The sequence below is a fragment of the Marmota flaviventris genome, chromosome 2, assembly GCF_047511675.1.
Source record: "Marmota flaviventris isolate mMarFla1 chromosome 2, mMarFla1.hap1, whole genome shotgun sequence".
NCBI classification, from domain to species: domain Eukaryota; kingdom Metazoa; phylum Chordata; class Mammalia; order Rodentia; family Sciuridae; genus Marmota; species Marmota flaviventris.
This window is the reverse complement of record NC_092499.1, coordinates 189711845-189725255: the sequence shown is the minus strand read 5'-3', so window position 1 is coordinate 189725255 and position 13411 is coordinate 189711845. Positions and strand designations below refer to the sequence as shown.

Sequence of the window (13411 nt, the reverse complement as noted above, 5' to 3'; positions counted from 1 at the left end):
CATTCATGAGGTGGGCCTTGTCATCATCACTGCTGGAACATGGCACCTGCAGCCTGGCATGGATGTGTGTGGCCCACTTACCTGTGAACTGTAATTCACCCGGTAGAATTTGTTTGCCCTCTAAAGTTGGGCTGTCGGCATGAATTTGTTGAGCATCTAGCATGTGTCAGACTTCTGTTTTCAGCTGTGGGATGCAGCAGTGAACAGGTCTCTGCCTGTGAGCAGCTTGCATTCTGCAGAGGGAGCAGGCAGAGGAGCTTGAAGAGTAGAAAGTACTTGGAAGTTGAGAAAACGGAGAATCCTAGTGACTGGGGCCTCTGGGGAGTTTGCTCTGGGATTGTTCTCTAGGTATCCTATGAGTTGGGATTGAATCATGAGGCCACAGCCATGGAATGAGCTGGAAGGATACTTCTTATGTAGAGGGAAGAGTACATAAGCAGACCTTGGCATGTGAACATGTCTGGCAGATGTGATGACCCAGAGTCAGCTCATGGGGAGTCTCAGGAGGGTTGTCAGACAGCAGGCTGCAGGGATGGCAGCTGCTTCCCCTGGTGCATGGGTGCCAGACCTCTATTACCTGGCTGGGCCTTCACCCCTCTCTCTTGCTCCCTCGTCCGTTCCTCGCCTGTTCCTCATCCGTCTCCTGGCTCAGATGTTTTCAAATCTCTGTCTCATGTGAAGGAACACATCGCCATATACAAGGTTTGGGTTGTCACTAGTTTCAGGGGGGCTTGTTGGGCTCTGGTGGCTGTGGGAAGGACAGCTTGGAAGGAGGCTAATTAGTGTGGCTATAGAGGGGACAGCCAATGTCCATGAAGCCATAGTATTGCTGAAGAGGTGAGACCAAGGGCAGGATGCAGCCCAGAGGTGAGGTGAGGCCTTCCAGGAGCATCGAGGCTGCATGGCTGCCTGACTGGAGGCCATCTGGCCAGACTGCCTCCTGATGCCTCAAATTGACACCTCAGATTTGTCCCCCTGGATAAAGAGGTCTGAAGACTTGTCATCTGTGGTTGGCTCTGCCACATTAGCCTGAGGTTTTGGCAAGTCAGTTCCCTTCCTGGGTCTCTGTCTCTGTCTCTATCTCTGTGGTGGTAGTGATAATGGTGATGATGAGGTGGTGGTGGTGATGGTGGTGGTGGTGATGGTGGTGGTAGTGATAGTGATGATGATGTGATGTGGTGGTAGTGGTGATAATAGTGGTGGTGGTGTGCAGGCCAAACATGGGACAGATGGTGGCAGAAAAGTGCATTGAAGTCCAGCAGGATGGAAAGCAAGTGCTCTTGTCACCCTCCAAACCCCTGGAGGGCCAGGCCCACACTTTGTGCTTTTCTAAGGAACATCAAGTCTCCCAAACAGCACTCTGCTAATATTTGCTTGACAAATGAATGAATTTCTGAGACTCACACAATAGACTTCTTGGACCCATGGAGCTTGCAGAATTATATATTTTTGTTTGATTTTGACTCCAGGTGCTCACAGGTATTATACTGATCTCTGTTGACACCACAGAACATTGCTTTTCAGTAGTTGCACATCTTGGGAGATGGGAAAGAGATAACTGAGAGGGTCCATATATTTGTCATCTTTGGGGTACAGCAGTTCAAAAGAAGTGGTGCATTGTGTGTGTGGTGGGTCGTGTCTTCTCCTGTAAGTCAGAGTTGCACAGCTCAGGAGGCTGGTTTTCAAGCTGCCTAAGAGACAGCCAAGCATTTCCACAGTCTGGGGCTGCAGGATGGGCTGGGAAGATGAGTGGCCCAGTGAGCCCTGTGTGGTGTGGGCACCACAGACATTTCAGCTGGACAAAGAGGTGGAGGACTTCTCCATGGAGCTGAGTAGCCTGGCTTAGCCCTGTCCTCTTGAAGTTACTTATTCATCCTCCTAGAACTTTCTTTTTTCAGGAAGAGAACACACATGGAGGCAGAGTGCAACAAAGTAGAGCTCAGCTCATCTAGGGGGCTGCCCACACCCGCTGAGTCACTCATAATGGCCCCTCAGATGTCATTTTCTTGCTAAGACATTTGGAAAAATTTCTGCTTCTGAATCACAAGCAAACACTATAATTCAACAGTCTTCTCTGAGTTATTCAAGGAACTTCAATGCACTCAGAAGTAGAAGATCAAGGTGGGTGAACTCAATGAATTCTCTGAGTACTCTGTTTTTCTCCTAATTATATTTCCTTTGCCAAGTAGAGGATGCACCATCTGACCCCTGGGGACATCTTCTAGGGGAAGTCTGGAAGGGGCTGATGGGGGTTTCTGGGTGACACTTGGTTTTTCTTATCTTCATAGTTCTATTCCCATAATAGAACCAAGTGTCATCTAGGAAGAGGCCAATCTTCTTGTGGAGGCCGATTGCAGTAGCCCGCGGGAGGAGACGTGTCCAGGGCATGTGCGGCTGGCCCTGGCTTGCAGGTTTCTTGGCTTCTGCTTCTGAGTCACGTGCAAACACTGTAATTCAGCAACCCAGGTGTGCATGGTGCCCGGCATGTGTGTGTGGAGCTCTGCCCCGGCCCTCTGCCTTGTGGGCAATGCCTGGGGAAGCTCTGCTCTTGAGCAGTCAGTGCTACCCTGTCTTGGTTGTGGCCAGAAAACATCTGGGGGCAGAAAACAGTGGTGTCATTCATCAGAGATGGCCTGTTCTCATTATTTGACATAATTCAGGGCTGGGTGTCAGGTGCCTTCAGCCTGGCAGGGGAGCAGGCCTCGGGGGGATGTGTCCTGGAAAGGACTACTCCTCTGGGGCTGGGGTAAGGCACTAGGTAGTCACCACTTCGCTGGCTTGCAGCAGACTGGCAGTCACAGGAGGGCTCCTTCCTCAGGAGAACAGGTACCTTCACAAGAAGGGCAGAGGCAGGATGACTGCCTCACAGGTGGCTGCTTTCCCTACCTCAGCTGTGCCCAGGCTTTGTCACCCTGAATGCAGGAGCCTAGCCAGGAGGCAGTCCTGCCACAGGTGTGGGATGAACAGGCCTGTCTTCAAGTGAAGCCGAGGCTGGCTTGAAGTCTGCCAGCTGCCAGGTGTGCGGGCTCAGCTAGCATGCCCGGTCCTCATAGCTGACTGTGACTCGGGGACCCTTATCTAGTTTACAGATGGAAAAACCCAGGATAAGGGAGGAGATGGGCCCCTTCAGTGGCGGAACTGGGCTTCAGCCGGGGGACCTGCCAACTTCCCCGCCCCATCCTCTCTGCAGCCCAGTGTCCAAAGCTCAGCACCAGCCGAGACTGAACAAACACTGCCCGCAATACAGGAATCAAAGCAAACAGGGCTCCTCTCTTTTCTCCCTTTTGCCAACTGCCCCATTAACAGAAAAGCTTTTTAAGCTCCCATCTGGAAACCTGGCCTTTCCCTCCCTAAGCAAACGGAGAGACCAAGAGACGGAGAGGAATGCGCCGTGGGGAGGGGTGGGCAGCACACTGGGCCCTGCGCATACAGCCAAGAGTGAACACAGGGAGATCAAAACTGCCCTCCGGCCCAGCCCAGTGGTCCCTGCAGCGAGGCGGTATGCGGCCACACAGCCCCTTTCAGCAGCTCTGCCTCAGAGGCCGTGCCCATGGCTTCCCATAATAGCTCATTGAGGGCATTCCCTTCTGATCTACTCCTGATGGCCAGGTTTCTTGGATCAGTTTATACTTCCAGCCTAGATCATCTCTTAGGGAATGGCGCGAAAAGTCCTTGGGCGCTGTGTCCCCACCGGCCATCAGAAGGCCATACTCTTGTGTAAATACATTATTGGCTCTAAGAAAAGTTGCCATTCTGAACATCACTGCTCAAACTCACCCAGCTGCCAGTGTGCACTCAACAAACATTTACTGAGGCCCTGTTATGTATCAGGCACTTTGGGGACTCAAAGGTGACATGACACCGGCAGCTCCCCGGCTGGTAGGGAGATAAGGCACGTGTCTAAGCAGTTAGCAAACAGGAGAGCCCATGGTCATCCACTGGTCATTCAGTGCTCTGGTCCTGGGCACACAGAGGGGTCTCTGGAGAAGGAGCAGCCATGAGACCCTCATGGAGCTGTTTTTGGGCTTTGGAGGGTCTGGCAGGCAGGGGAGCCCCCTGAGAGGGACGAGTGGAGTAGCCTACCACTAGGGAGGCTTGGCATGGAGGACAGGCTAGCTTCTGAGGGTACTGAACTGTGCCTCTGTGTGTATTTCTTAATTTGTCAGGAATACAGAGGAACACAGATGGGTTTCTTCCTCCTGAGTTTACACGTTCTTCTCTTTACCTCTGGGTGGTGGGTGTCTGGACCAGAAGCATCCAAGAATCATGTGGTGATTCAGATTTGAGTAGAAAGAAATCTGAACCATACAGTCATGTTGCAAAAGTGCAAACTTTATACCTTGAAGAAATTCACCTTGCCACCCTTGCTTTCCTGTGATCTCCAGGTTGAGGGCTTTATTACTGGGTCTGTGTTAGAGTGAGTTGCTGGCAGTGTCACGACCTGACCTTCAAGTGGTCCGCACTGTGGTCCCTCCTGGAAAGGACTCCCACACACACACCCACTGTGCTGTGGTCAGAGTCACAGGACAGAAGGTGGGCGCAATATCATCCAGTAGTCAAGTCTGTGTCTGAATTTTGACAAGAGTCCTCAGAGTGGCCTTTGCCCTTCTGTGGGATGAAGCCAGGACCCATGGTGCTCTTAATGGACACTCTAAATCAATCTGGAGGACCACATGCTGGACCTGGCATGCTCAGATCAAATCCCCTGCTGCAGGTCTGGGCTGCTCCTCAGGTTCGGAGCCCAGATCCTTCTATGCCTGGATTAACCTCCTTTGAGAGTGAGAGGCTACTGCTCTTAGACTCCCTTATTGGTCACCTCCCTGTGTGGGCTCCTACCTGCACCTTGAGGCCCACGAGGCCTATGGGACATACACAGAGTACAGGGCTCAGGCTAGACACAGGGCAAAGGATGCACAGCTCCTGTATGGGCCCCTGAGAGCAAGTACTCCAGGTTTGGGCTCTGGTAAGGTCACTGATCTGGTTGGGACATGGAGGGACAGCCTCATGGACTTCTTACTTTGAATCCAATGTCACGTTGTCCTGTGGGATGTTTTCCCAGGTCCTGTCATAGCACGGGGTTGTAAGGACCAAGGACTGGAAAGGGGCTGGAAGGACAGCTGGGGTCAGATTGGGAAAGGCCTGGAGGCCAAGCAGTGGCTCTGAACTTTCTCTCTCAATGGAGTTTTCTTGAGCTTCTAAGACCCACGTGTCACCTTCCAATGGTGGTCAAGTTCATCATCATTTTACTACATAAGTACTAATTATTTTTTCCATTAACAATAAAATTCAAAACTTAAATAATAAAAACCATCCCCCCACATTCCCTCAGATATTACCACATACCACAAGTGGTTTTCAAATCACTCCCTGGGAAATTCAGCCAAAGACGAGGTCAAGTGTTGAGTTCAGACAACTGATAACTTGCACAGGCAAGACCCTGTGCAGGTGGTCCCAGCCACCGCAGCAAGCTGGGAGCCTTGGCTATCATCATGCTCAGGCATCAGAGCTGGCACCAGTGCCCAGGCGCCACCAGGGCAAGGCCTGTGAGGTGCAGTTCAGGCACCACACAGAGGTGGCCCCCCATCTTGCACTCCTGCTCTGGGAAATGACTGGGCAATATTCTGTCAGGAAAGGAAGGACAACCCATCTGGAAGGTTGATAGGCAAAGAGCTGAGAGGGTTAGGGCTGGGCTGTGGACTGGACACACCCCTGGGCCAACTGCAAGGGTGGTCTGAAAGCTGGTCTCATCCCTGCAATGACCAAAGTCACAGCCGGCTCTCGCTGGTGAACAGTGGGTCTCCTGGAGTCTGAGCATTCCAAGAAGAGCTGATCCTTGGGTTCAAAGCAAGGATGCGGGAAATCGTGCACATTCAAATCGGCCAGTGTGGCAACCAGATTGGAGCCAAGGTAGGTAAAGGCTGACTGCTGACCAGGTCCCCCAGACCCATAAATACCCCAGCTGGCAGGGAGACAGTGTCCTTGCAGATGCAGGCACTTGCTGAGGATTTGGTTTATTAAACAGATCTTTAGTTACAGAGACACAGAAACTATTAAAGGCTGAGAGGATTAGTTTAACTAATGCTAATTTGGTCCACAATTTCATGTATGTAATTCCCGTCAGTCATTTCATTTATATATTTTTTTTCTTTTGGTATTGGGGACTAGACACACTGAGCTACATCCCAGCCCCCTATCTTTTTGTTTGAGACAGGGTCTTACCAAGTTACTGAGTGCCTTGCTAAGTTGCTGAGACCCTTAAAACTTGGAATCCTCTTGCCTCAGCCTCCTGAGTTGTAAGGATTATAGGTATGACCACCACCATTTTACTTTTATCATCTTATTATTTCTAACAACAGTAATTTGTCTCAAATGAGGATTTTGAAATTTGTTGGGAAGTTTTTTAGACCTTATTGTTACAGTGTCTTTTCCCTCCCCTCCCATGTTCATGCTATTAGAAAAAATTGTTTTATTTAGTATGCAACAGGAAATTAAAGAGGTAAACCCAAAATAAAGTTTTTGTGTATAGTGGAAGAAATAATTAAAATACTTTCTTTGAGGTATGAGATATTTTATCATACCTAAAAGCTTTTTAACCCTCTTCCTTTTTGAGATTGCATAATATTCCATGATATAGATAGATCACATTTTGTCTATATATTCATCCATTAGTGAACACTTGGATTATTTCTCCTCTGCTCCTTCTGCTTAAATTTCTCTACAAAATACCTGATTCATTTGGCTAAAACCAAAAAGACAGGTGTTTCAGCTCAAGATCTCCAATCCTCATTGTAGTATAAACAACTGGACTCTGCAACACCCAGATAACTTGTTCTCTTTGTTATTTTGAAATCACTTCTACCAGGTGCACACCTATAATCCCAGCATTTTAGGAGGCTGAAGTAGGATTGAAAGTTTGAGGACACCCTTGGTAGCTTAGTAAGACCCTGTCTCAAAAGAAAGCCCCAAAGGACTGGGGTATAGCTCAGTGGTAGAGGGGTAGTCTAGCATATGTGAGGCCCTATGTTCAATCCCTAGTAGTCCAAAAAGAAAATTACTTTTACTAGAATGAATTGCATTAAAAGTAAGATTTTAAAACACTTCCATTAGGAGGTCTTACTTTTTACAGAGCAGCATTTCTCACAATAGCCAAAAGGCAGAAATAATCCAAATGTTCACTGATGGATGAATGTATAGATGAAATGTAGTCTATCCATATCATGGAATATTATGCAGTCTCAAAAAGTAAGAGGGTTAAAAGCTTTTAGGTAAAATACACATCCCACAAAGTGAACAGTTAAGAAAACAATTCCTGGTACAGTTCTGTAGTATTAAGTATCTTCATATTATTGTGTATCCAAACTCCAAAATGTTTTTCATTTTATAGAACTGAAACTCTGTCCCTATTAAACACTAACTCTGTTCCTATTAAACCCATTTCCCTCCAGGCTCCGGGAGCCAATGTTCTACTTTCTGCCTCTGTGAATCTGACCACTCTTATTTAGATGGAACCATCTAGTATTCGTCCTTTCGTGACTGGCTTATTTCACACAGCATCAACATGCTCAATCTTTACCAGTTTTGATCATCATCTCTCCATGGGCTGACCCTCGGGTTGTCCCACCTCTTAGCTATTTTGAGAAAGGTTGCTATGAATTCAGGTCTGTAAGTGCAGGTCTTTTAAACTGAGGGCAGGGAATTTTACAGCTGGAATACTAGTTATGGTCCTTCCATGCCACAGTGACAAGACATTCATAGCTAACACAGAAATGGGGAGCCCCCTGCTCTGACATTGCAAGATAACATGGAGAGAGGCCCTGGAGAGGAAGTGCATGGTGGAGATAGGGTAAGCTCTTGGCCTGGGTGGTGCTGCCCAGTGGTTAGAATCCAACAGTGACTTCTTACTTGGGGCTGTAAAGACTTTAAGACACATTCAATTGTGGTGTCTCAGAACTTCAGTGTATTCACTCTTTCACTCCCAGGACCATGACATAATTTACTATAAAATAGAGCCTATTTAATTTTTATTTATAGCCTATTTTAAGACCATGACTGGAGTCAAGGTGTCATTTACAAACTTAGTTGGGAAAACACCCTTGAGGAGGTCTTGACAAATGAGTATGTTTTGATTGCACTTTAACACATGCTTTTCCAGGTCATCAAAGGGGCCACCTAGTAATGGCTTCCATATTGAGAACAGGGTATGTAGCTACATCGACAAATACTATACATGTGATTGGAAGGGCAGAATGATCCACAGCTGCAAGACAACAGCTAATGCATAATTTTGAATCACATGCATGCCTGATCATCAAAAATGCATATTACTTAAAATTGTGCACAAGGTCCTGGTTATGCACTTTTGGGAAAACTTCATGAAAGAAATCTCCAAAGTGAAATGAGATATTATTGTGAAATTTGATAAGAATTCAGTTCATTTTCACTTAATGGAATCCACACTTGAGTAACTCAGAGCACTACAAGGTGAAAGTAGAGACATGTTGTCTGATGTGAAATTATGAAGCAATGTGTCCAACAGCCTGGATTTATTTATTTATTTATTTATTTATTTATTTATGGTACCGGGGATTGAACCCAGCGATGCTTAACCGTTGAGCCACATCCCCAGTCCTTTTTTTTTTTAAAAGAGAGAGTTTTTTTTTTTTTTTTTAGAGAGAGAGAGAGAGAGAGAGAGAGATTTTTAATATTTATTTTTTTTTAGTTTTCAGCAGGCACAACATCTTTGTCTGTATGTGGTGCTGAGGATGGAGCCCGGGCCGCACGCATGCCAGGCGAGCGAGCTACCGCTTGAGCCACATCCCCAGCCCATCCTTTTTGTTTTTTAATATAATTTTTTTAATTGTAGTTGGATAACTTTATTTTGTTTATTTATTTTTATGTGGTGCTGAGGATTGAACCCAGTGCCTCACAGGTGTGAGGCAAGTGCTCTACTGCTGAGCCACAACCCCAGCCTCATCCCCTTTCCTTTTTATTTATTTATTTTTGAGACAGGGTCTTGCTAAGTTTCGAGGTGGGCTTTGAACATATTGTTCTCCTGCCTCAGCCTCTGCAATTTCAGGTGTGGCCACCACGCCTAGCAATAGCCTGAATTTAATAGAACAATCCAATTTAGTATTTTATGTGTTTGATATTTTACTGCAGGAGTTCAAGATGGCATAAAATTCAAAAATATTCATATTTATACTTAGTACAGGCAAAAACCAAGAAATTCCCTGGTCATTTATGAATTGGTCATTTATGAAAAGGGTTAGGTTGACCAAGGGAAACAAGCCCAAGAGCTCCATTTCTTTCTGATGCCCTCTTGGCCTTCACAGATCCTTGTCTATACTGACTTAACCCTGCTCCTACTTTCAGTTCTGGGAGGTGATTGGTGAGGAACATGGGATCGACTGTGCTGGGAGTGACCTTGGGGCATCTGCTTTGCAGCTGGAAAGAATCAGCGTGTACTACAACGAAGCCTACGGTAGGGCTGGTGGGCTGCAGTTGGTGGTGGCCCAACAACCAGGAAGCAGACAGAAGAGGAGCAAAGGCTTTGGGAATCCAAGCATCAAATGAGTGTTGTCCCACCTGGAGCAGGCAGACAGGCAGGCAGCTGAATCTCCAGAGTGGGGTCCCCACCCCTGTTCAAGAGGCAGGACTGGAGAGGAACTCACCCAGACCACAAGCAGATTAAGTAGCTCCTTTCCTAAAAAGGGAAATTTACAAACAAAAATTTACAAAAATGTTGGTAAACGATAGAATCATCCAGATTGGAAGGAGCAATACAACAAACAAAGATGAGAAATGTTTTTTTTTTTCCCTTGTTTGTGTGTGTGTGTGTGTGTGTGGGGGGGGGGGCGGGTATTTTACAGATATGTGTGAAATGTTTTTGGGGTGAAAGATACTACAGGAGGTACTCAAATCCTGAACTATCAAAGACCCCTTTCTAGAACACCCTTGTTTTTTGGACCAGGATTACAAGGTTTCATCTTGATGAAATATTAATTTCTAGAAAAACATCAGTTTGCTGACATCTTCCTGCTGCTTTACATAGGTAAGAAGTATGTGCCTCGAGCAGTCCTGGTGGACCTGGAACCTGGGACGATGGATAGCATCCGATCCAGCAGATTAGGAGCCCTCTTTCAACCAGACAGCTTTGTGCATGGTAGGTTTTTCTAGAAGATTCCACCGGGCAGAGATGAGGATGCCTCCTACAGGTGCCCTTTCCACACATCACGCCCCCTTCCTCTTCTTTCCAGGTAACTCTGGGGCTGGCAACAACTGGGCAAAGGGCCATTATACCGAGGGAGCCGAGCTGATCGAGAACGTCATGGATGTAGTGAGGAACGAGAGCGAGAGTTGTGACTGCCTGCAGGGCTTCCAGGTCGTCCACTCCCTGGGTGGGGGCACAGGCTCCGGCATGGGCACTCTGCTCATGAACAAGATCCGAGAGGAATACCCAGACCGGATCTTAAATGCCTTCAGCGTCATGCCATCCCCCAAAGTGTCGGACACGGTGGTGGAGCCCTACAACGCCGTGCTGTCCATCCACCAGCTGATTGAGCACGCTGATGCCTGCTTCTGCATCGACAACGAGGCACTCTACGACATCTGCTTCCGCACGCTGAAGCTGACCACGCCCACCTACGGGGACCTCAACCACCTGGTATCTTTGACCATGAGCGGCATCACCACCTCCCTGCGCTTCCCGGGCCAGCTCAATGCAGACCTGCGCAAGCTGGCTGTGAACATGGTGCCCTTCCCTCGCCTGCACTTCTTCATGCCGGGCTTTGCCCCGCTCACCGCCCAGGGCAGCCTGCAGTACCAGGCCCTCTCCGTGGCGGAGCTCACCCAGCAGATGTTTGATGCCCGCAACACCATGGCTGCCTGTGACCCACGCCGCGGCCGCTACCTGACAGTGGCCTGCATCTTCCGGGGTAAGATGTCCACAAAGGAAGTGGACCAGCAGCTGCTCTCCGTGCAGACGAGGAACAGCAGCTGTTTTGTGGAGTGGATTCCCAACAACGTCAAGGTGGCTGTCTGTGACATCCCTCCCCGGGGTCTGAACATGGCGGCCACTTTCATAGGCAACAATACAGCCATTCAAGAGCTCTTCAGCAGGGCTTCTGAGCATTTCTCAGCCATGTTCAAAAGGAGAGCTTTTGTGCATTGGTACACTAGTGAAGGGATGGACATCAACGAGTTTGGGGAAGCCGAAAGCAACGTCCATGATTTGGTGTCCGAGTACCAACAATTTCAAGATGCCAAAGCCAATCTGGAAGAAAGTGAAGAGGTGATGGAGCAGGTGGAAACGGAAGCAGAGGAGAAGGACCCTTAGCAGGGACAGATGCTGCAGGAGAGTCACTCACAGAAGTTTCTCCAAAGATTTGTTTCTCTCCTGCAGCACTTCATGGCTGCCTTACACTGTAGCCCAGCTACAGAGGGGGCTTTGGGGGTAGGAGGCTAATAGGCACTAGGGTCTCTGCCCAGTTATGCACTGTGAGTGGTTTGATAGTCAATGCACACTCTATTATCTTTCTCTTTTACTTTTCTTTCTTTTTTTTTTTTTTTTTTTTAACAGTGAAGTGAAAACACCATAGCGTGCCTCCTTTATTTTAAAGTGTATTGAGTCTTGACTTCAGGCCTAGCCCTAGCCAGGCAACCAGACTGCACGTGTAGGTTTGCAGGAGGCCTGTGCAGTTCACTCTTAACTCTTCAGCAGCACTGTCAGGTCCTGGCATCCTAGGGCAGCCAAGACTCACCTTGGTCTCTGTCTTCCTCACTAACACTATCTGGAATCCTGCCTTCCTTGTTGCTGGCCTCCAAAAGAGGCAGGTGACCACTAGCATATGGTGATTTATAGGCTCAGGAAAGTGCCAATATCCACTAGTATACTGCATAGAGTGTATATATACCTCAACACATGAACTGGAAAGGGAAAACAGAAAAACAAGAGAGTGAAAAACACAACTAAAGCACACTGATCCTCTGATTCTGATTTCTGAATAATTAGCTTTCAAAACACACACACATCCATTTTAACTTTCTAATCAGTATTAGATTTCAGGAATTCACTAATAATTATCTTTGGCTTTCCTTTTATAGGCAATTTGGAAACATGCTTTCCAGTTTTATTCAGTAGTTGCCCTTCTCCCACAGCCCCTAAAACGCTGTGTGGCTTCTGTGCTCTCTGAGAAAGGGCACGCTGCATACTCGGCAACCACTCAAATGTAGGAATTAAGCAGAAATGGCTGCAGTGTCCTTCTTGGTTACGGAGGACATTGTCTCATTAGGGAACTTTTACAGTTCAAATTAATTTGCAGAAGTTGCCATAAATGTTTGCATAAGGACACAGCTTTAACCATCACAAGATTTTAATCTGCTCACATTACAACAGAACCAAATACACAAGAGCGTAATCAAATCATCCATAACTTCTTAATTACAGTTTACCTATTTCTGACACACCGCACTGTGGTTCCTTGCATACTGTGAAGGTCTTAATGGCCTTCTAGCATCACCACTGAGCTCTATTATGGGACCATGCATAACTGGTGATGGGAAAATACTCTGACACTGACTTTAGGAAATATTTACTTGCCGGCAACTGGGTTCCCATCTCCTGATGTGCTTTTGTTATTGGCAATAATAATGGAGCAGGTGGATGGACGAGTTGCTCATTCTGGGAAATGTCACTCTTTTCTGTGTGCATCTCGAGGAAATAACTAAAATACATACCAAGAGAAAATTAGGCCTTGCCACTGGCATCTCTCACAGCCTTCTATTTACAAAATTAAAAAAGCACAAAACAATGGTTTAAAACATTTTACTTGTGTGTGGTTTGCGAAGCACTAGATTTAGTAAGAAACTACATATATGCACTCTTTTAAGTTAATAACCTTCCCAGATGCTGAAAAGACTTGGAGCATGTGATTATGGCAGATTTACACACACACTTCCTCTGGCACTTTCTTTCTCAAATCTAAAAAGGCAATTAAATAGATGCAAGAGAAGATATGGACTTAAGATCTTTTTAAAAAAGTTCTGTTGATTTATATTATTGTAAAGACTTTTTGTTTGTTCAATAGTAATCATTAAAGTACAAAAAAAATTCAATTTTAAATGGCTAAATTGCTTTATTTCAAACTAAATAAATTCCTTTTCTTAGAGCCTAACCACCCAGACTGATTAATTTGAGTAGTTAAAAATATTTCAAAATGCATCTCACCATCCCACTCCTCTGTATGATACAAATAGATTAAAACAACAACAAACTAGAAATGAGAGAAATTTATCCCTCCTGATTTTGAAGAACTCCTTTAGTGGTTACGGTTGCTACGGCGACATTGGTTTCTCAAGAGACTGAACTAGCAGAATTATAAAATTTTAGAGCTTGTCCAATTCCTTCACTTTA

The 13411-nt window shown here is 46.6% G+C and overlaps 1 protein-coding gene across 2 annotated transcripts; it reads left to right on the top strand.

Moving 5' to 3' along the window:
* Nucleotides 1-5714: 5714 nt before the first annotated feature.
* Nucleotides 5715-13113, top strand: Tubb1 (tubulin beta 1 class VI). Of its 2 annotated transcripts, XM_071608959.1 has the most exons (5): nucleotides 5715-5907; nucleotides 6212-6306; nucleotides 9373-9481; nucleotides 10052-10162; nucleotides 10257-13113. In XM_071608959.1, exons 4-5 carry the CDS (start codon nucleotides 10102-10104, stop codon nucleotides 11333-11335), a joined length of 1140 nt encoding a protein of 379 aa, XP_071465060.1. In that variant the 5' UTR covers nucleotides 5715-5907; nucleotides 6212-6306; nucleotides 9373-9481; nucleotides 10052-10101; the 3' UTR covers nucleotides 11336-13113. The 2 variants fall into 2 exon arrangements, with proteins under 2 accessions (XP_071465060.1, XP_027802181.2); XM_027946380.2 differs by lacking the exon at nucleotides 6212-6306.
* The last annotated feature ends 298 nt before the right edge of the window (nucleotides 13114-13411 follow it).

Bases quoted from the DNA above. Each gene is read 5' to 3' on its own strand.
- Tubb1 (XM_027946380.2), top strand. From the start codon at position 5,851: ATGCGGGAAATCGTGCACATTCAAATCGGCCAGTGTGGCAACCAGATT. The intron at 5,908-9,372 runs GTAGGTAAAGGC...TCCTACTTTCAG, and splicing joins GCAACCAGATTGGAGCCAAG to TTCTGGGAGGTGATTGGTGA. The intron at 9,482-10,051 runs GTAGGGCTGGTG...TGCTTTACATAG, and splicing joins GTACTACAACGAAGCCTACG to GTAAGAAGTATGTGCCTCGA.